The sequence below is a fragment of the Neopelma chrysocephalum genome, unplaced genomic scaffold, assembly GCF_003984885.1.
Source record: "Neopelma chrysocephalum unplaced genomic scaffold, ASM398488v2 Primary Assembly neopelma1_96657, whole genome shotgun sequence".
Classification (NCBI taxonomy): Eukaryota; Metazoa; Chordata; class Aves; order Passeriformes; family Pipridae; genus Neopelma; species Neopelma chrysocephalum.
Window position 1 is genome coordinate 1,327,591 of NW_020925302.1, and position 22,860 is coordinate 1,350,450.

Genomic DNA, 22,860 nt, shown 5'->3' on the forward strand with positions numbered 1-22,860 from the left:
TATATATATATGTACTGATAGGTCATTCCAGATGCCTTAATATGTAACTTGCGAGTCTGGTGCTGTCAGATTGAAACAAGCAGGTGTCATGCTAAGGTAGCTGAGTGCATTGAGCTAAGACTAAGACAACCTGCATCACGAAGGTGCTTGTTATTGTGCTTTTCTTTCCGATGGAGATGGATCCAAATTGTCCCAAAATGCACAGTATATAAGCAGGCTGTCTTGCAAGGCCAATAGTCAAATCCGAAAAGTGCCACACTAGTGCAGGGCTTTGACTCAGCTTAATGGTTACTTACGTGAAATTGGGAAGCTGCTGAGTGATTCAGCAGTTTTTTTTTATTTGGACTTCAGATATGATCTATTGATGTTTGATGGTTTCAGTTTTCTGGCTGAAAAGGCTGGAGCAAACCTGTCCATGTTTCACATACTGGCTGCAAAAAACATTGTGCTTTGCAGCTGGATGTGCAGGCTCAGGGAATTTGTATGCTAATTAAACACCGACTGCAGCTGTTTACTAGCATACATTTCAGTGTGATCTGAATTAAGTATTAGCTAAATCAGGTGAACTTTTAAGAATTTAGCAGCATATTATCACTTGCTTTCTTTGGCCCTTCCCAGCTGTTAAAAGTTCATTAAGATCTACTTTTTTAGAAGAAATTTTTCTTCAATAAAATCATTTCAGCTAATATTTTTTTATGCTGATGGCATCTTTTTTCTTATATAGACAGTGGAAAAGGGCTTGGTGACTTCTCAAACAGTAAAAGTCAACTGTAGTTCCTGCAGCATAGTTGCTGTGAACAGCATATAATTTGGCAATAGAGATTTGGAGCAGGAAAGCATCATGTAACTGCTGGCCTGCTGGTTGCAGAAACAGCTCCCATGGAAACACTCTGAGATTTCCAGCATGAAGTGTACTGATGGTAATTAGTTCTCTACATCCAAGAAGATGTGCCAGTCCACTTCAGGAGTGACTGTAGCAACTTTCCTCATTTTGATGAAGGTTAAACCTCCTATCCATTCCATGCAAATAAACAGAATTAGTCTAGTACTTAGGTCCTACATCTGTAAGTGTTAAGATATGATTAATAGTTTTTAATTTTGCAAACCTCACTTGATTTCTCCTTTGCTAAGGAAATCAAACCATATTTTGAGTTTTCAGCTGCCAAGAAGTCAGCTGGCCTTTGCCATTGACTCCACAGAGAATAAAATCTAATCCTAGGACCAGGATTGTGGTTTTTTATTTCAGTAATTCAGAGAACAACTTCCATAAGCAAAAGAGCTATATTAAAAAAAAATGCACACGAAACACAAAACACCAGAATAAAAAACCCAAAGACAGCTGTTGTATTACACTGAACCCTTAAAAAATTTTAGATCCTACTCTGCTTTTCAGCTATATAAGATAAAGTAGGGCTTCTGCTAATAGAAACTACAAAATTGTCAGACCTACCACTGAAGCAGAAGAGTACAATTTAGGCAGTTATTTCATCCATCCTGAACCTCTACTGTGCCATCTACAGCACACTTCTGTGAAGACCAGTATTCCTTTTGTTGCTTACACTCAGTAAGGAGATATTTTCTGTCTTATTTGGTGCATATGATGGAGTCACCTAATAGACACTAATGCACCTTTCTACCAATCTTTTCTCTTCCTATCTTCCTAAATACTTTGTAGTTAAAATTTCAGGTACAGAAATTAAATTTAGAATGAGGTTTTTCCCTCTAAAAAATATAAACTTGTGAAAATATCCATTACCCCATTTACACTATTAACAGGTAATACTGGGAAATGCACACTGAATCATTGTACAGCTCTGTCAATTGTCCAAGTAAAGAAAATGAAGGCAGAACAGTACCGGGTGACACAGCAATTCCACAATAGTTAATATAGAGCAAAGTTTGCAATCAGGAAATTGGAAGGGTTCAATGCAGTTTATAACTTCCCTGATAATGTTCAGAAACCTTCTTACTTCCTGGCTCTATTTTGTCTGGGAAGTCATAATTTCTTTTGTCTTTCTTAGAAAATATAATTACTCTTTTTGCGGCTTCAGATGGAGCATTGAGACCCATTTGCTACTGCTGTAATATCTCAGTCATAGACGAGGACCTCACTGTATGACATGCAGGTTCTCTGTAGATAATGCAGTAACTGCAAATTTACTGTCCTGTAGGAATATCTCACACTTAGTGAGCTACCTTTTCCAAGAATTGCCTACTTAGTCTCACCAGCTAACCAGCTAGGAAACCAGTGGTTTGTACCTATTTTTGCTGCTTGGTTTCTGTGTGTTGTCATGACATTGTCAACCTAAATACAGAAGAGACATGTGTCTTCATCATCCATAGTAGAACAATCTGGGCATCCATGCACTATCAGACTATTTGAAAATTTATTGCAAAGAAAAACTGAATATTGCAGTTTAACATGGAGCAGAAGTCCCCGACTTTAATATTGTTGCCGCCCAACAAACCCACAATACTCCCTTCTAAGGTCAGCATTTTCAATTCAGATTAGAAGACATCTGTGTGCATATAAGTCCTGCTGACAACATTTTTTAGGGTGGTGACTTGCAAGACATAATTTTTCAGTATATGTAGCAGTGGAAATGACCAAACCAAATTCTTGTTTTCTTAAAGTAACAGAATATTAGGTCTAGCCATCTCAGTGATTAACTTCTTTTCATAACTTGTGGCTTTTTTATTGAACTTTGCCTTGAAAAACAATTCAGTTTTACATTGCTTAATATCTGTGAGCAAAAGATGGGCTACAGGTTAAATTATCTCAGTGAAAGCCCAGAATGAGAGCAGTCTTCTTTGCTTTTTAAACAGAAATTGTCCTACCAAGGACTATTAGTTTAGCAGTAGAGCAGATTCAAGGCGAGGTGCTCAAAGGAGCCCATTTAGTCAAGAATGAAACTAAGACTATGATTTGCTGATGGTTCTTTGTTTCCCAGAATGAGCTGCCTTCACAGAGACCAGAGAGAACTGAGACACTAAATGAAAAATAAAGCTGAAATGTTCCATACATGGGTCTTACTTAGGAGCTCATGCACACACATAGATAGAAGTTTCCTCTAACCCTTCCAGTCTTGGGTGCTTGCTTATCTGTCAGAAGAGCAATTTCTGAGAGAAATACCCATCTGATGGGGTTACATGGCAACTAATATCTCCTTTAAAAGCATTTTATTCATGCTGTTCCCCAGGATATGCTGTAACCTAGGCATGATTCTTATATCAACAGTGGATCAAAGGTTTTGGACAACAGCTGCTTTGGAGACAGTAGGGTTAATAAACTCCTATATACTAGGTTGCAATTGGTCTTAACTCCTATTACTTGGGTTTCAGATGTCAGTCTTTCAGGTGATAAAGCTTAATTACCTTATCCATTGTACTGATAGGGTCTTTTTCTACTTCTTTAAGTCACTTCATGTTTCAGAATATCTATAATGTCAGTATCTTGCCAATACCTCCAAGAATTCTCTCTGTAACAGAAGATGCAGAAAGTGAACTACATTACATTTCCTCCACATTTCTTGTCTGAATCAGGGTAATGGAAGACCTTGGGTCACACCAATGGTTGAATGAAAATGTCTATCTTGGCACTTAAAACCATTCCTCTCTTTTTGGCTGTTCTTAACAAGTTTCAACACTGCAAGTCTGCATGAAATCACAGTTGTTTATGTGCACAGCCCAGTGATTTAAAAGACAACATCTGACTTGTATTTCCCTGTTTGTATGCTTTGTGACCTACAATTTATATTTACTCACGTATCTACAACTTTAAAATCAGAGACTGGTATTTCACTGTCTGAACACAGTCATAAATGTCCTAACATACCTGAAGGAAACTTTTTTTTATGTGGAAAAACAAATGGGTTTACTACCAAAACATTTTGGTTATTTACTCCACTGGAAAATATGCATATTCCATTGCAAAATATTGACAGTGCTGTAAGACTTAAACAGTATGTACACATAATAAAATATAAAGTCTTTTAAATGGGACAAAGCTGTGAGATCTCCACAGTCTGTTCTCTTCAGTCATTAATGGTGTCTCAGCTGCGGAAGAAAAGGTACCAAATACAGGGGAAGCCAAAAATTTACAGTAACTTCTGTGAAATGACAGATCCTTAATTGCAGAATTGCTGCCTTTTTTATAAGCACTGATTGTTTTGCTTGTTCCCTGCTTTTTACCAGATATTCAGTCTATGGAAGATTAAAACATGAAATGTTGGTGCTGGCACAATGCAGAAAGAGATGTAAAATTTAAAAACTTTGCAAACAACATTCAAACTTCTCCCCTCATATCTGCTCCCTCGTACTTCCTCATTTGGAATTCTCTTTTGTACCCCTCAGAATAGCAAACTACTTAATTTAAGTTTTCCCTAAACACAATTCTCTTTAATCTTTCTATTCCTGAATTTCCTCTTATTTGGACATCCCCTTTCTTCTGCAGTATTATGCATTGACTCACCTGCTCACTTTGATCTGTGTTATGCCTCCACATCAAGAAGCTTTTCCCCTGTGTTAAACAGAATTATTCCTTCCAAGAAAAAAGGAAATGCTTTCCCCTCTTATCTGAACCATTTTGACACTTTGCATAACTGACCTCCTTTAATGTTTGGTTTTATCAAACTCTCATTTATCTTTTCAGGGTAATTTTCCTCTGAAATATTTAGGTAGGCCTAACTAAATTATAAATGTCAACATGTACTCTGGAAGTAATTGCCTATTTTGCTGAATCAACCTGTGTTCTAAAACAGGAGAGTTCCACATTTCATTCACAATTGCATCTGCATTTTTGTAGTAAAGGGAGATATTTTCTTTCTGACTTCTGTAACTGAGATGCAGATGAAAAGTTTCTTTCCTGTCAGAAGTGAAATTTAAAGACACTCAAAAATTTTCTGGAGGCAGCAGAAAAAAAATTTTGAGTTAATTTTAAGTCACCATATAGTTTCTACTGATGTCATAATGAAATGATAATGAGAAACAACTCCATCTTTAAAAGCATGGATAATTTGCAGCATTCTTAGGATGCTTAAGTATGTAAAGTGAGCACACTTGGCTGCTTTCTCTACTCTCATCACTTCTACCCTGATTTTTTTTCCTTCATCTTCAGCTGTCCATTGTCTAAGCAGCAGGCACTGTCAATCTGAGGTTTAAAGCACTGTTTTTCATCATCTCTTGTCTCCTTCATGACAGATGATAAAATGTCTTTCTATGCAGTTGTGCACTTTCCCTCCTGATTTGGTGGGTTTTCCTCCCTCTTCTAACAAATAACATACTAAAAATCTAAGCATGTTTCTACTCACTCTTCATACTCTGAAGTGGTTGAGGTTAACTGTACTGTAAAAAATAGATGTTGGCAGGTAATAGAATATTTTAAAAATACCAAGTGCAGCCTGATGCTGCATAGCTATTCAAATTTAATCCTGGGCCCTTATACCGGCCACAAACAGAATAAGCTCTTCAATCTCTGTGAAGTCTTTCTGAATAAATCCTAGGAAAAAAGTGCTGTGGTGGGAGGCAAGGACTCATGTTTTGACTAGTAAAGGCATTAAAAGAGGAAGTGAATATGCTGGTATTTGGGAAAAAATTTTGTGTCCTGTCATTTATTTCACCAGACACTGTTTTAAACTATTTCAAAACAGTTTTTTATGTTAGTTTCCATCCTATGGCCTGGGAAATCTGCAGTTAATGATTACTACCTATTGCTCTTGCTCCTCATTCCAAGGGTAAAATCAACTTTGCCCATGTTGAATACAAACCTGTACACACTGTTCCAGTATAGCAGCTCATACTGATGAAAATTATTCATTTATATATCCAGCTATGACACAATTATGCTGGCTTAGAGAGGACTCTATTTTTGTGTCAAGGAATTTCCTGTAGGTCTATATGACTTGCTAATCTGTGCACTAGCACTGCTTCTGCCTGTCTTCTGTGCCGGTCCTGCCGTCTCCACACACAACAGGTTTCACCCAGATTTGTAAGGGACAGAAATGTGAACAGTTATTGAGGGTAGGGGAACAAGTTTCAAGAATTACTAGCACCCGTTGCAACCTATCACAACCAGTAATTTGTTCTCTTAAGTATGTCAGTGCTCCTACGATTGCAGAGGTTGTCTCACTTATGACCTCATTTGCCTTCTGTTTCACATCATCTTCCCTCCTCAGCATTTATTTGAAGTATCCTTATCTTAGCTGGTCCTTTGATTTGGCAGCTGCCATTATGGACTGCATATGGACAGCTGTAATTTAAATGTCTAAGGTAATCCTGCACTTATATTCATATAGAACATGGGAAATCCTAACTGGCAGTGTCACTCAGTGTGTGAATAATCTCTGAAAGTCTATTTGGTATTCACTGCTCTCAGGTAAAACAGTGTTACCTGACTGCCTATAGAAGCTCAATGTGGTATCGTTCAGCATTGAGGCAGGAAAACAAATGAATGAATGAATCATATAAGGTTAAACTGACCCTGCAGAGCCAGAAACTATGTACAGGAAAAGGAAAGGGTGTAACCTGTCAAACAAGAATGGAATTGGTTCTAAACAGAAAGCAGAGCAGTTTTAAAACAAGTGCTTTTGATATAGTCCAAGGTTAGATAATACCCTCCTCCTGCTTCCCCCAGCACTCCCCTCAACCCCCTCCCACCTTGCTTTCTATCCTGCTGCTTTCTTTCTTCTGATTCTTTAGTTTTCACTTGCTTTCTACCTGCACTGCCTGAAAACTGGGTTTCTGCCCTGCTGGGCTGTAATTATCACTGGCAAGTAGCACAGTGTGCTGTAATCACTGTGCTTGCAGAGAAGGTCTTCTTTGGCTCAGTGATTTCCTACCACATTTTCCTAGGAAGAATGAGGACAGGTAGTTCATTTTCCTGAAAGTTCCCATTAGGAGCCTTTGGTAAAATCTTCAGTGAGGTAGAGAGAGGATCTTTCCAGCTTCTTGTTTGTTTGTTTGTTCATGGGTTAGTTTTGGATTTTTTTGGAGGGGGGCTAGGGAGGCATGTGTCCCTTGTGCTTTTAAGGGCAACTGTTATGCACTTTACTCAGGCAGTTTTTGTGGAAGCAAATGAAAGGTAGTCTATGACACAAGTTTGACTGTTGGATTCCAAGCACATCCTCTTGAAAGGAGCACTGCAGAGCTGGTGGCCCTTGTCCAGCTGCCTCTGGCTTTGAAAGTAGCTGCTACTCTACTTGGCAAGTAGATCACTATGGGCCCACTCAAAGAAATCAAGACATTTAGCAAGAATCTGGGTATCTGTCAACACTGTTTTTGCACCTGGTTGATTTTTGCAGCTCTGTTGATGATTCAGAAGCATTTTTGTTATCTAGTTCAGGTATGTATCTTTATCTGAAGATGTAACTCTTCAAGTGCAGTGCAATAGAGTTTTGTATTTGTGGGGATGTTATCATCAGCTTCTATTATATTTGTAAAGAAGAAAAGAAAATATGTTTCAAAAAAGAGCTTTCTCTTGGAAGTCACAGTTGTTCACTTAGATGACTCAGGTAATTACCTGAAAAAAGTCATTTCAAGCCAGTGAACACTGAGGAAAGAAAGAAGGAAATTGAAAAAAGACCATCCCCAAAATACCCAAAGTGGTGGCAGAGGAACAGAATAAACTGTTATTTTACAATAATCGAGTTTAACATCAACAATTGAAAATACCAGCTACACAGAGATTCCTAGGAGGAAAAAGAGTACTTGATTTTGGGGTTTTCTTCTTTTTTGGCTGTACATTGATTTTTGGCTCAAAAGAAATAGCTGATTAGGGTAAATGGTAGTTATACTCTCTAAAACAATTTTATTGTGCTCAGGAGAATAGAAAACATTTTCATAGCTACAGTGTGAAACAGATCAGCTTAGAGAAAATTTCTGTTTAAACTAATCTTCCTTTTTCACAGCAATGCAGAAGAATGTCTAGTGGTAGTATGACTAAAACTGCAACTCTTACCCCTTGTTTTCTTTTGGCAGGGTAAGGAGGTCTTAAGCATATATGACTTTTTAACACACACTTCAGAGAATTTATTATTTTATAATGAAATGTCCTGGATTCCATATATATATGCTTTATTATGTTGGGTTTCTTTTTTTTTTTTCACTCAAGTTGTACAAAGTCCAGGACTCAACAACAGGCTTAAAGGGTCTACAGTAGGTAGATGAAAAGCCCTTAGGCACTGTGTCTTAGAAAATGGCTTGTTCTTTTTCTTAGTAATGAGTTATTGAATGGGTTTCTAAGTGTTTACTTTACTGTTATTTTTGCATCTCAGTGGCAGACATTCATCCAGAAAGAGGTAGATGGGAATAGATGTTACTGACCCAGATATTTTCCTTTAGCACAGCAGTTTTTTAATGCAGTAGCATCTATAGCCCATTCTAACAGGGCTCCAGTCAATGTCCTGTTTTAACAGCACCAATGTGTTTTTTCTCAGTTCTCTGTAGAGGCTCACCTACCAATATACCTGAAAATGGCACTAGCAAGTTGTGAGATACACTAATGACTCTGAAATTACATAAACATGTTGCAAATATAAAATTCTTACCTGTTAGTTGGGAGAAAAGAAAACACCAGAACAATAGGTCTTCAGCAAGACAGACAGATTTTTTGATACCTAGAGATATTGAACATTTCTAAGCGTGAAGTCTTCATAAATACTTTAGTATGTGTCTGTATTTCCCTGTGCCTCTGACTACAAAAATTAAAGGTTGCTATATACATTTTAAATCTTGCATGCTTGCAAAAAGATGTCATTTATCAACCCCTCAATGTCTGGTGTCAGGTAACAGGTCTCCCTGCATCTCTGCTCAAGGAGAGATGGCTGCCACCCAGCCAGCTGCTGTGGAGGGATAGCTCGAAAGACCTTGATGGCTGCAGATATTTCTAGTGTAAAGTGGTCACAGATATTTATAGTGTAAAGTGGTCAACTCATAGTCAGATTTTCTGCTGTGTTCATGCAGCTTCATCTGCTTATCAGCCTAGGCTCTAGCCAGAGTGGGTTTTTGGGTTTGGTGCTGGGTTCTCACTGATAGCTTCACGCAGTAGGATTAACTTTGGTTAGACCTACTTGCTGTGCCTCTGCCTGGACAAAAGTTTGGTTACCTCAAACAGGAGAAGTGCATCTGCCACAGACAAAAAGCAGCTACGGATAATTACAGTTTATCTAATCCTTAAGGAGAGCCTGAATATATCTGTTTACTGTCCTAAAAGATTCTGGACATTCAGAAAAGGCAAAAGTCTACAGTACCAGCTGAGTCTTTGAGATACTGAACTCACAGCATTTTGAAATTAAATTGACATGTGATTGACAGCCAGCTGAACAGGAGTCAGCAGTGTGTCCAAGTGGCCAAGAAGGCCAATGGCATCCTGGTTTGTATAAACAATAGTACAGCCAGCAGGACCAGAGCAGTGACCGTGCCCTGTAATTGGCACTGCTGAAGCCACGTCTTGAGACCTATGTTCCATTCTGGGTCTCTCACAACCAGAAAAACATTGAGGTGCTGGAGCTTGTCCAGAGAAGGGCAATGGAGGTGGTGAAGGATCAGGAGCACAAGTTGGAAGAGGAGAAGCTGAGAGGCTGAGCTTGTTTGGTCTGGAGAAAAGGAGGCTCAGGCGAGACCTCATCACTCTCTACAACTACTTGAAAGGATGTTGTGGCAAGGTGATGATCGGTCTCTTCTCCCAGGTAATAGGTGACAGGACAAGAGGAAACAGTCTTAAGTTGCAGCAGATGGGGGATTGGATTGGATGTTAGGAAACAAATCTTCACTGAAAGAGTTATCAAGCTGTCAAGCGAATCTTGAACAGCTGAAACAGCTGTCCAGGGAAGTGGTTGAGTCACCATCCCTGGAGGTATTTAACAGATGAGCAAATGTGGCACTTAGGGACGTGATTTAGTGGTGGACTTGGCAATACTGGGTTAATAGTAGGACTTCATCATCTCAGAGGTCTTTTCCAAACTAAACAATTCTATGATTATATGATTTTGTGAATTATCATATTTTTCCTTGATTCTGTCTAAAATTCTAGTTAAATTTTGGACACAATCCCAAAATGATAATAATTCTGGTATGAGTTTGAGTACTCTTTCAACTTCCATTCTTTTTTCTTGCCATTGTTTATCTTCTTTATTTTACTACTTGAGTTATGCTAAGCATCTTAAAAATAATAATAAAGCAACAGTTGCTGTGGAAAGACAGGCTTTTTATCCTAATGTGCCGAAGTTAGTTCTATTTTATTTTTACTACAGCAACACTTTGTTCTGCTGAAGTGGGTTTATTTTTCTGATGCATGCAGGGAAAAGGAATGAAAGAGAAATTGGAAGTTTAAGGTTATATGTGATCTAATATATGCAAAGTACTTCCTTTAATTTTCCTGTGGTGATAAGCTGTTCAGTACTTGCAATTTATATAATGCCTCTTTATTAAGCTGGGACTTCATTGAGCTTGTGTTTGTTTGAGATGCTCTTTATTCCTCTTCAGAACTCCTGTTGTTCAGTGTGTTCAGTCCCCAGTGTGCAGACTGCCTCACCTTTGGCCTTTAAGAATAAGAAGGACATTTTTCCATGTGGTGGCACCTCCAAGTTTGTCATCTGTGACATGGGAAGCACATCATGACCACGTACAGTAGAGAGTCTGACCTCATCAGCTCCCATATTGATTTTGTTTTGAGATGAGAAATACGCAGAAATGTGTATTTCTACCCACATTACCTGTGGGTAGACTAACTGCGCTGATGAGAAAGCTTCATTGCCAGTCATTGAAGAAATAAGAAAAACATTTGAAAATTATCATGCAACTTTTCTTTACAAGAGAGTAATCAAACCCTGGAACAGGCTTCCTGGAGAGGTGCTTGATGCCCATGTTTGTCAGTGTTTAAGAACCATTTGGACAATGCCCTTAATACCATGCTTTAACTCTTGTTTAGGCAATTGGACTAAATGATTGTTGCAGGTGTCTTCTGACTATTCTGGTCCTATTCTATTCTACTCTATTCTAAAGTTGTGGTATGGGTATAGACATCAAGTAGTTTGCCAGAAACATCTGCAAATTTTGGAGGGAGAGAGAAAATAGTTCATTAAAGTGTCATTTATGATTTGTCTCAGCAATACTTTAAAGGGTCTAACTTGAAAACAGGATACTTTAGCTGGGGAGGTTGCCTAACTTATGCTTTCTTATATTAATTGTTTTAGACATCATCTAAATCAATTGACTAATTGAGCTAAGACAGTTTCCTATTACTTTATCCAGTTTGCCTTTTTAGCCTCTAAGATGCTATACTACTGTCACTGATGCCAAATCCTCTTAGCTCCCTCTGAAAACCCTGAACCTCTAAGATCAAATGAAGGTAGAATAGGTGCTACAGGAAGGCTACACTGGATTTCCTGGGATATGCTCTGCAGCACTATTTCAACTGTCAAACTGAAGCTTATCACAAAAGTGCTGCCTTAGCCTTGAGACTTCATAGATCTCCTTCCCCTGTGATAGTAGACAGGTCTTTGTGCCCTGATGTTTGCTCTATACCAGATGCTGCTCCAGTTCAATATTGCTGTATGAATAGCAATCTAGGAACATGGAAACAACATAGGTTGCTGAATATGGGTATAAAATATGTTTACACAATTCCTAATTAAAGGTATCTATTAAAAAAAAATTAAAATAATTGAGACAGTCCATACTGACAGGAGAAAAAACATAACATAGCAAGATAACAGGTATTCAGATCAAAATGATGACATAGTTTTCGTGAGTAAAGGGAAGGCACTAGTAAAAAGCTGCAGTCTCTGTTGCTTCACAAGAAGCAGAAGCCCAAGAACAACTATTGCCATGGCAACAAAAGGAGGAAGGGGATTTACACTTCTGTATGTTTCAGTGCAGTCTTAACCAAGAGTGAATCTGGATAGAAAGAGCAGATGCACTATATTCATTCTTTTATTCTTTATGAATTGTGTATCTTACCCACTGCCTCAAACCCTGTAATTTACAGTGAAATGTCACTGACCATACATGGCTAAAAATGTTTCTGGACCTTCTAGAAGCATAATTCGTAGATTATTTATCTAACTCTCTGCTATATGAAATCACAAGGTCAATCACTGAATATATTGCTAATTTCAATTGACAATATTTATTCAATGCCATATGCCTTCCATCAGGTCCACAGCTCATAATATACCTAAATCCTCCTTGTAATCTATTGGGAACACTAAGTCTAATGTCTCTATTTAGTAGAAAAACATTGCTTCATCTCTAATTTCACCCTTGAAGTATCACTAAATACGTTACTTTACCCGTATGATTATTAATACAATTTCTCTAGTAAATTTTATGTCATAAAAAATACTGATATGTTAATACTCATGTGTTAATGTTGATATGTTAGTCTAATAAGCTTCTCCTATATAAAGTAAGATCAACTTCTCCTATATAAAGTAAGATCATCTTGTAGCCATCAGAACATTTTGACAATCAAGTGATGCTGCCTTGATTTATGTTCTTTTTTAAAAAATTACTCAGATTTCAGTAACAGTATTGTCTTTTAACATTTCAGATCACAGTTTTTCGCATGGGATCGGAAGGACACCAGGATATTGATTTAGCTATCCTGACAGCACTACTAAAAGGTAACAGTTTCACCCCACATTGAGTCTGTATCAATCCAGTCTGTGTCTGTGCTGTGCTGAAACCTTCATTTATTGATGATATCTATTCTATCAAGATGGCAAATCTGTACCATGAAACTGAAGTATACCTGTTGCCCTAAATGCTTTATACAAACCCAGCTCTGTCTTTAGTGTTTAAACAGCTGGTGTTATTCCTTTCTGAATTTTTGTTCTCCACCCCCAATCACAAATGTGTCACAAGAATCATCAGTGGTGACCCCCCACCAGTTACTTGAAAAGGTTAGTATTCACAAGAAGACAGCCTAAGAACCTCAGACTTAGATTACCTTGATGGCTAAAACATCCATTTAGATAAAACCAGCTCTATTGTCAAAGTAGAATGTTATTTGTAGTTATCCTAGGAAAGTCTGGAAATAGTGTGGTATTCCTTCCAGCCTCACTGGTAGAGTTAAGAATTCAGCTATTGATGTCGTAGGGGTTTTTATCTTAAACTTGACAGGTTGTTAAATCTTTCTAAGCCATTACAATTTACACTTACACTCTTTGAAGATTTCTCACAATAAATCTTCTGTTGCTACAGTTCATTATAGACCCTGGTCTTGCAGACCCACCATTTAGCTTAGCTTCCTTCAAAATCTTGTATTATCAGGTAATTTAGTATCTGCTTGCAAATACAGAAACAGGTGAGATTTTAAAGGCTCTAAAGCACATGTAATTTTCCCAGTGAAGGATACTCACCTAAACAATGACTGGTAGGTTCTAGCCTTCCATTCAAATGGTATTCCCCCAAAAGAGATTTTCACAAACTGCGTGCATCAATCACCATGGTCATCTCGTTGCTGTCATGACTAGTTTGTGCTATGTAGTACTGGCCATACTGATTTTAAAAACAGAGAATAAGACATACCAAACAAAATTAAAGACCAATCTTAGAAACATGAGGGAATGGAATTACAAAGGTAATTAGGAAAACTTATGCTTCATGAGACTCTTTGACAGTTAGTTGTCGGCATGCTCTTGGTCACCCCTGCACCTGAATAAGAGTGTACAGGTGGGTCAGACCTGAATCTGAGTCACAACAGAAAATGTAATAGATTTATTGAGTGTTCAAAAGGTAATCGCCATTATTCTTGCTTGTTCCAGGGCTGAATTTTCCTCTCAGTTTCTTCCTGTTCAGGTTCACAAAAGCTGTATGAAGGCCTGAGTAACTTTCACCTAGCCATACAAAATAGTATTTTGCCTTCTGCACAATTTTAATCCCATTTAAAAAATTTTACTTCAAACATTTAAAACAAAGGTCTGAACAGAAAAAGTAAAGAAGCCCTGGTGACTTCAAAAGTATGATTGAAAGCTGATAGCTATCAACCAAGGAAATGAGCTGTCCATCCTTTGCTGCAGTAGCTTTTGTTTCTTTAGGCTTCTCTAATATTGTTTAGTCCACTTCTTTTGATCATTCCAATCAAGATACCAGTTGTTTGTCCAGCAGCCAACATGACTATTTTGCTGCTGCTACCCAGAGGTAAGGAGTTTTAGTCATCTGCATTCACACAGAAAAAATATAAATCAAAGTGAAGAAAGGGAAAATAAATTAATTAATTCAAAGCAAGAACAAGAATTGCATCCATCACCAAATTCCTCTTTTTTATCCTTAGGAAATAATTTAATTGCAGATTTAATTTTTATCTTAAATAAAACTGAATCCTTCATTTCCTTTCAGTGGAAAGTTATTCTCTTTACATTTGTTCTTAAGACAATGTCTGAAAGTACTGCTCTTGTTCTATTAGTAAGACAAAAAATGTCTTGAAGTTGTGATTCCACTTTTTCTAGGTTTATTTTCAAGATCTAAATCCCACCATAGATCCCTGGAGTCTTCTGAAAACTGACTCTTGGAAGCTGAAGAAAATTAATTGTAGACCTGCAAGAGATTGTTTTCTATTTGGAATGTTCTTTTGCAGTATTTACATGAGCAACTGTTCTATGGTTGCTATTTCAGTATATGACTAGTCCTCTTTGACCTGGAGTACCCATTTTGCAAGTGCCTAATTGGTGCTGTTGTCCCCCTAGTAAAATAAAATTACCTTTCTTCTTCATATTAATAGTGCAAGACATAATAGGGAACTTCTCTTAACTCGGGAGGTACCTGGATCTGTGTAAGTAGTCTTGACATCTCCTTTCATTAGATTAGATTTATCAAACATCTCTGGTTAGCCTTCTGATCACAAGGCATAAAAGTCCACAAAACCTTTTTTAATCAATATGTGCAAAGATGAAATCTGTTGTCTCAGGCAAGTCAGCTATCCTTATTCACACAGTTATTCGCATCTCTGTACAAAGGTTCTGTCCCACTTTGAAAGAAATACTGACCTTCTGTAAATGCCCCATTAGGCTGATGGGTGGTTGGGTTTTTGATCAAATCAGGAAACCTAAGGTAGCAATGCTGAACTACTTGTCTATTGGTTTGTTATAAGTAATTTATTTGTAATAAGTAAAATATTTTTTTCATGCCATTGGAATTTTCATACCATTGGATTCCATGCCATTGGAAACTTACTTACCACATTTGCATGTATCAATAATTTAAAAAAAAATAATTGTAATAAGTAAAATAAATAAGTAAGGGTATTGGGTCTGAGTTATCTTAAAACTCTTAAATTTAGGTTTAAGAATTAATCTCTTTCTACTCTCCAGCAGTGTGTGAAAAAAGGGGGCAGAGCAAAGTATGAAACCACTGAGTGATTATTGGTAACTTCTTCTCAGTCTCACTGATGAGGAATTCGCAGTTCTTGATAATGCAAGAGGAGCATACCAGCTAATTACCCATCTGCCCCTGGTGTGAGTGATTTGGTCAGGGAGGAGGGGAGCAAGGATTGAGAAACACAAAGTATCATTCCTACTTGGTGTGTAAAATTTGTGATGAACTAGTCTCTTTTTAAACCCACATCAGACACACTACCAATTCAGGAACTGTCTTGGACAGGATATTCCGCAAGCCCCAAACCCTGCATCACATGTTATTTCTTTGTTTGTTTTCATGAGTAACTTCTTTAATCTTGTCAGCAAATCTATCCTTATTGGGAATGATCTCCAATAAACTACAGAATAGCATCCAAAGTGGTTATCAACTTACATTGCATGGATGTCACAACAGCATATGGTTTGTGAATGCCTCTCTTTTTTTTTATTTTTTTTTTTTATTTTGAGAGAAATGCAAACGTGGGAAGTAAGTTTCCAATGGCATAAATTTGTAGCAAGCAGATTTATTGATACAGTTTAACTGTTTGTGCTCTCTTGACTTGAACAGTTGGAACTCAAATCGTAATGGATTTTGTCCTTTTGCAGCTGCTAGCTAAGCAGAAGGCATTATGACAGGGAAGTTAAAGACAGCATATGGAGATGTTCTAAAAAAATACTTGTTTTGAAGTGGCATGAAAGATCCCGGTTCACGAAGCTGTTGCAACGTCTGGAGCAGACTAGCACAAACCATGTTTCAGATGGTGCTCCAGAAGCCTTCCCAGTGCAATTGTTAGCATTGGGTAAGAGGTTCTGTGTGGTATATCCATAGTAACATTGTTGCGGTGTAACCCTCTGAGATAGCCTATGTCAGGCTAATGCAAATCTGATGTCTTGGCATACTTTTCCGGCCTGTGAATAAGTCAAGACTCATGCCCCTTGAATAGGCATCGTGTAGTATCAGATGGTCCAGGAAGAAAGTGCAATAGTCTGCCAACCATGAAATCACAGACAAAAGGGTTTCAGAGCTAGATCAGATATCTGGTTACTGCTCTTATAGCTGTTTGTGCTATCAGCTTTGTTATTGTCAATTGATTTGCTAAATGGCAGGAAGATTTTTGTAGAAAACGCAGTGGAGACCCAGCCTTTTCACCAAACAGCTGCTGAAACAGAAGACAGCCAGGGCCTGCTGAGACACAGAGCAGAAAGTTCATTAGGATTGCTACTTTCCCTAATCGAATTCTTTTCTTTAGATGTTGATTCAAAGAGGACACTGACGTGCTTAGATGCACTGTGGAAATGAGTGTCCAACAACCACTTCTGTCTAGGTAGATCAGTTTTGTGTTATTTCAGCTTTCTGGATTCCTGAGCACTAAGGTCATAGGCAATTCCTGGAGAATCCTTTAGAGATTTACATTGGTCACAGTAAGCTTTAGCCAGTGTATAAAAGCCTGTAGTAATAAGTATATAAAACCTTTTCAGTAACCTGGTATCCTGCAAGGGCACAAGACTCATGGTCTGAAGTGTACCCTGGATAACCTAGGATAGAAAGACAAGTTTATGGTCCCAGGCTTTGTCATCAAGGAGTATTGCATTTTGAGTCCAAAATATTGTGAATAGACCATGTTACTTTTTATCGGAAGAATCTATGCAAGATAACCAAGCACGCCTGGATAGCAGCCTAAGAACATAAAGTTACCATCTCCATGAACTAACAGCTGTCCCAGGAGTCCGTCTATATCCCGCAATATCTATACCAAAATAAAATATTGCCTAAAACACTATTGGATGCAGTAAGTATGCTACAGGAATTAAAATTATACAATGCAATAGATTATTAATTCCACCTTATTTTTTTATTTCCAAAATATCATTTGGCTTTTATGTGGGTACATTACAGTGATGCTCATGAGTGAGATGCATCCTTGGAGAGATCACTTTTTGAATTCTTCTTACTGACTCAAATTCATGTACTGTGGCACTGATTGCAATCAAGGAAATAACTGAAAGGAGACAGTGTCTTAAGAAAGCCCATCTCACTTTTTTTCTGGGGAGTTTTTCTTATATCAATGGTATTATTCGTATTTCTTAATACTGGGCAGAATTCCACCTAAAATAACCTGAATACTTTCTTCTTCATGTGAGACAAAGGTCTTCAGTTCCATCCTAGAATAAAACCAATTAAAAGGCCTCCACAGCCCCTATGCTGCTCTGCACAAAATTTTATAGCATTTATTTTCCTTCTCCTCTTAAGTAACGTCAGTGTAATCCACATTCACCTGAAAACCCCAAAGGGAAGACAGGAAAGAGGAGAAGGATGCAAGGGCTTTCCAGTAAGAAACTTTACTCTAGAATCACACATCCCACCACATGCATCAGAGACCCAGCACGCAGACCTGTCTACACCCTAGCTGATAGACTGGTTTGGACCTGAAGTACAAAGTCTCCCTGAGAAACCATACATTTCTATCACCTGTCAAATGTCTGCAGTACTCTGCAAGGCAATGTAATCAACTATTATGGCAACAAGCACTGAGAAGAGCCTCAACTCTGAGACTGCACTTGCACCCACAGGAAAACCTGTCACCTTTAAGCACCGTTGAGGGAAAAGGGAAGGGCAGAGGCTGGACCATGGCTTGCCCAGTATTCGGAGCAATGAGCCTGCTCGAAGAAAACAATTCTGATGAACTGCTGAGCGGACACTATCTCATACCCATGCCAGTTGCTCTTTCACATGATCAGATGCACCAGAAGGCCCTGTGTTCATTCAGCAGCTGGATCTTTCCTAAAGCTCAGAAAGGCCCAGGATTGCAAGGGTCACTTGACACAAACTGGAGAAGACTCCCTGCTAGGGCTCAGAAATTGTTCACCTGAAGCTTCTGTGATTTCGCATGACCTCTGACTGAAGTGAGGGCAGTGTAAATAGCCCACTTCTCTCCCCAAGACCATCTGATCGTCTCTTGTTCCAGAATGGTTTCTAACCAGGTGGCACCCCTGCCCACCCAGACTGTAGGCTGCAGTCAGTTTAGGAAAATGAGGAAGTGGAGCTCCCTCATCGCATGTGCAAAATGATGTCAGGCTGTGGGATCACCATCACTGCCCCTAAGTTTTAGAGTTCACCCATGCGCCTCCTCAGTGGTTCACCAGAGATCTTGCCTGAGCACCCACTGAAGCTCTCACTTCTTCTACAGGCGCATGGATGGAAAGGAGGAGATCCAATGAGGGGATCTATTTTTTTGCTTCAGAACAGGGAAGAACATTACTTGCTCTCTGTACTTAGTTTGTACTATCTGTACTATCATACTCACTGTGGGTATTTTTTTCTGTTTTAATAAATAAATCTGTAGAGACATTTTTGCCCTTCCCAAAGGTAAATATTTTCTGTTCTTGAATGTTGTATGTTGCTTGTGTAAGAAACTCCAAAAGTTTCAGATGTCATTGGCATTACCCATGAGGTCTCTTGTGAGAGCTTTTGTCTGTGTTGTAGAATATAGCAATGAGAAGTTGTGTCTTATGCAAAGGGGCCTTCCTGTTACTTCTTACTCACAGAAGTCACAGAAATATTTTCACTTTTTTTTTCTTATTCATTTATTTCAGTTGTTCTGTTCCTGCACTGCCTACCTTTTTATCAGAGCTCATATCTGTATGAATGTGATCTAGATGATGTACAGTCCACCATCTCCCAAACATTTGCTGTAGATATTGACAAGTACTTCAAAGTTGAGAGTTATGAAATTAAACTATAGGCTAAGCTTCGTGAAGGTTTTCATTAAGGTCTTCACAGAGAATTTCAGCAGCTAGATTAATGTTTTCCATGCCCCCAGTTTTGGAGTCTGCTTTCAACTGGAACAGTGTGTGGTTTTCAATAGTACTGAAATGGAGACAGAAATGCTTTGCAGTAATGAAAAGTTTTTATTTATTCTCACTCTATGATATCAGTATAAGAATTAATAAGACAAAAAAAGCAGTGGAGGTATGAAGTCTTTAAAAAATAAGCCTTTATACAATCATCTAACCACTGCAAGCATATATGTAGTTAAAAGTCAGAGGGCCCTTTATTTGTTTGGTTAATCAGTTCATTCAGGCCAGTTCTCCCTGTAATACTGAAGCACAAATGCTGTTTCATTTTTACAAATCAGCTGAGAAGCATGAAATATTAAAAAAGCACAGCAGGGCAGGTATGTCCCACAGTGTCCATTAAAACTATAGGGAAAAACATATTCTCCCTCCCAAAAACAAACAGCTCCAAACCCATCTTATCATCTGCAGAGTTTCTTATTTAATTTGGATATATTATACCTTGACACCAGCTTTATAGAATGCTTTCTTACATGATTATTACATATGTGACCAGAATTTTTTTCCCACCAAGACCCCTCAGTACAAAGAGATGGAGAAGAAATTCCTATGCTTCTTATGAAGTTGGAATGCATAAGATGTGCAAAAAAATGCACAACTACTGAAATTGGTGGTGTCTGTATGAGATAAATCTGCTTGTAATTGCTAGAGGCGTATGTGTGTGTGTGCCTGTGTGCATACGTGTGTGTGTGTGTGTGTATTCCTGAAGCTTAGTCAGTATCCCTCCTGACTTGTTCTCTTGCTTTTTATGTGGTAGGAGGGAAACCATTTCACTCCACCACAAATTGCATCTTCCAATATTACCTGTATCTGCTGCATTTTGAAGTGGGCTATGAGGGAATAATTAATGTTTACGAGACAACCTGAGAACCATAGATTCAGATTTGAGAACCAGTATTTTATTACAGGGACAGTGGAACGTTTGGTTTTGTTTTAGTATGAGATCAGTTGCAGAAATGACAGGGACATTGTGAGACTTTTGACAAAAGAGAAATTACCACGGCATAATGAGTCTAATGTCTTGTTTCTTTTTTCTCCTTCTCTCCTGCCTGCACCCCTGTCTGTATACAAAGGGGCTAACGCATCTGCTCCCGACCAGCTGAGCCTAGCACTAGCCTGGAACAGAGTAGACATCGCTCGCAGTCAGATCTTTATTTACGGGCAACAGTGGCCGGTACAGTATATACGCATTTTCTCCTGGAAACACTTTAAACCCTACGCTACAGTAAATCCATTCTGTTGGCAGTGGTGGTTTTAACACAATTTAAAATACAGTGGGTCATGCTCCCAGCCAAACACGCGGTTCCCATTCACAGCTGCTGAAGGCGGGCACAGTTACAGAGACGTTAATGTGTTTTTTCTTGCCCAAGGAAATGGTGACATCTAGCGACACCTTAACAGTGGGAAACCATATCTTTGAAAAAAAAGCAAAGTACCAGATTTATACCACCAAGCAATGATTCTGCAAGTGAGAAAAAACGATGTCTGTGTACAGCCATGTTTCAGTGCTAGGCTATAAATTAAAGGAAAAGCAAAACATTGCTTTTCCACCAATATGCTTCTGTATGCAAATACTGAATTGTAGGATGATTTGATGCCACAAATAGGCTGCATAAATGTTGGAGGTCAGATCGATCACAGGAGCTGATCAGCAGTGCCACCACAGATGGGCTGTGCCCCAGACCTCATGTGGTGTTAATTCTGTGTCCACTGCTGCTCTGCATCAATCTGCCTAGTTCACATCTGTGCTCCAGTGGCAGGGTCCCTGGCCAACACCGTTCCCGGGGAAGAGAGGGGAAGAGATTCTCTGCAGGAGTCATAGGGCTGTAAATAAATACTCCTCTGCATGGGGCACAGGAGTAGTCAACTCCCAAACTGTGCTGCAGTTTTTACAGTGGTAGAAGTCATCCAAAAAAACCCAGAAGGACTCTATTTCTACCTTTATCTCCTTAAAGCCCACCTTATCTTCACTCAGAGAGTGTAACTGGATCAGAATATTCATTACTGTAACACTTATTTCATCATAGTCATTAAAATTTCCTATGCTATCATTACATGAGCATTTACAACTCCCCATGGAAAAATTATAACAGTAGGAAAAGCTTCTGTTTAAATATCATTGCTTTAAATGTAGTTTCTGAAACTTGCTGCCCCTTAAAGCTAGTTTCAGAAATCCTTGATTTTCAGTTATGGAGTGAATAGAACTATTTATCTTGTCTTCCATATTAGACATAAGTATGCATCAAAACATAGGAGGGATTTTAATGGTACTAAACTGCCCCTATTGTTATCTCTTTATCACCACATTACAGCAAAAATTTGCATAAATGCAGCAAGCTGCAATCATTTTGCAAGCTAAAAGCTGGAAGTGTGAGATAATCTCTCATCATTCTGACACCTTCTAACCTACAAGAGATAAAAAGGTTTTTTTTAAGAAGACCTCTTGCATTTGGCCCTTCAAAGAAATGCAAATTGTGAAGCTATTTCCGTTTCCTGAGTGTCCAAGTTTCCCTGAGTTTTCACACCACAAACAAAGGAAAACACTAGTAAAGACAGAATTAAAGGGTGTGTATGTGCACATAACAAATATATCCAATATAAACAAAATGTTTGACAGGAAAACAAGACATAAAGATAATAATGAAACGGTGCATAGGGTGGAGGTGTGTTCACCAGTTTTCTGAGCTCCAGTTCCTTGATCCTAGTCTGGTTTTCCTAAAGTATTTTCATCTTAACAGTCTGACATTCGGTTTTGAAGTGCAGCCCTGAGCCAGGGAAACCTTTATAGACTAAAACTGTGGTTATCCCATTTTAAGTGCAAAAAAGCAACCCTCAGAATTTTGTCAGTGTTCCTCGCTTGTGCCAGGGTGACTAAACCAGCTGGATATAGGCCTACTGTGCTGAGGAACTGCTTCAACTAATCACTTGCTTTGCAGGTGGGCTCCCTTGAGCAAGCAATGCTGGATGCACTGGTGTTGGACAGAGTGGATTTTGTGAAATTACTCATAGAAAATGGAGTAAGCATGCATCGTTTTCTCACCATCTCCCGGCTAGAGGAACTGTACAATACGGTAGGGCCAATCTAAGGCAAATTTTCTCTCTCTATGTTCATTGTTCTAGCTCCCACTTGTTTTATAATGACATGATAATGCACAAGGCAAGAATTTTCCATAAGTTCCCATTATCACTTAGCTTTGTCTCTCAAATAATGTAACATGCCCACCTAATCTACTGTACAGATTTTGTAGGACATAGATTAAACCCTACACAGTACCAGTTGATTTCCTGCCATTGTAATTCCAGTAGGATAGACCTGGGATTTAGGCAGGTATCACTGGCCAGAAGAGTGTAACTGGCAAGTTAGGACTTATTCAATGGTGTATATGACTCCTGATGGTATGGTTTCAGAAAAATCTGTTTAGATATGATCTGAAAAATGGTAACAACTGAAGAGACAATAATGTTTGCAGGTGATTTAGACTCACTCAGAGTGGGAAAATCTGAAGCAGCATAAGGAAAGTCTCATGCTTAGACATGGGGTTACATAAAATTAAGTGTTAACAAATGCAGAGCAATGCATATATGGAAACATCAACTCTGCACGTAAGCAGTGGTGTCATCCATCATCAGCTACAAGAAGATGGCTCACAAA

At 38.5% G+C, this 22,860-nt stretch overlaps 1 protein-coding gene across 7 annotated transcripts in view; it reads left to right on the forward strand.

The window, feature by feature from the left end:
• The window catches only part of TRPM3 (transient receptor potential cation channel subfamily M member 3), a 424,598-nt gene that overhangs the window by 338,895 nt on the left and 62,843 nt on the right, over window positions 1–22,860 (forward strand). For all 7 annotated transcript variants that reach the window (XM_027708978.1, XM_027708976.1, XM_027708977.1 and 4 more), the window contains 3 exons: window positions 12,548–12,620; window positions 20,282–20,382; window positions 22,145–22,279. In XM_027708978.1, coding sequence (XP_027564779.1) covers window positions 12,548–12,620; window positions 20,282–20,382; window positions 22,145–22,279 — 309 coding nt within the window. The remainder of the gene's footprint in view (window positions 1–12,547; window positions 12,621–20,281; window positions 20,383–22,144; window positions 22,280–22,860) is intronic.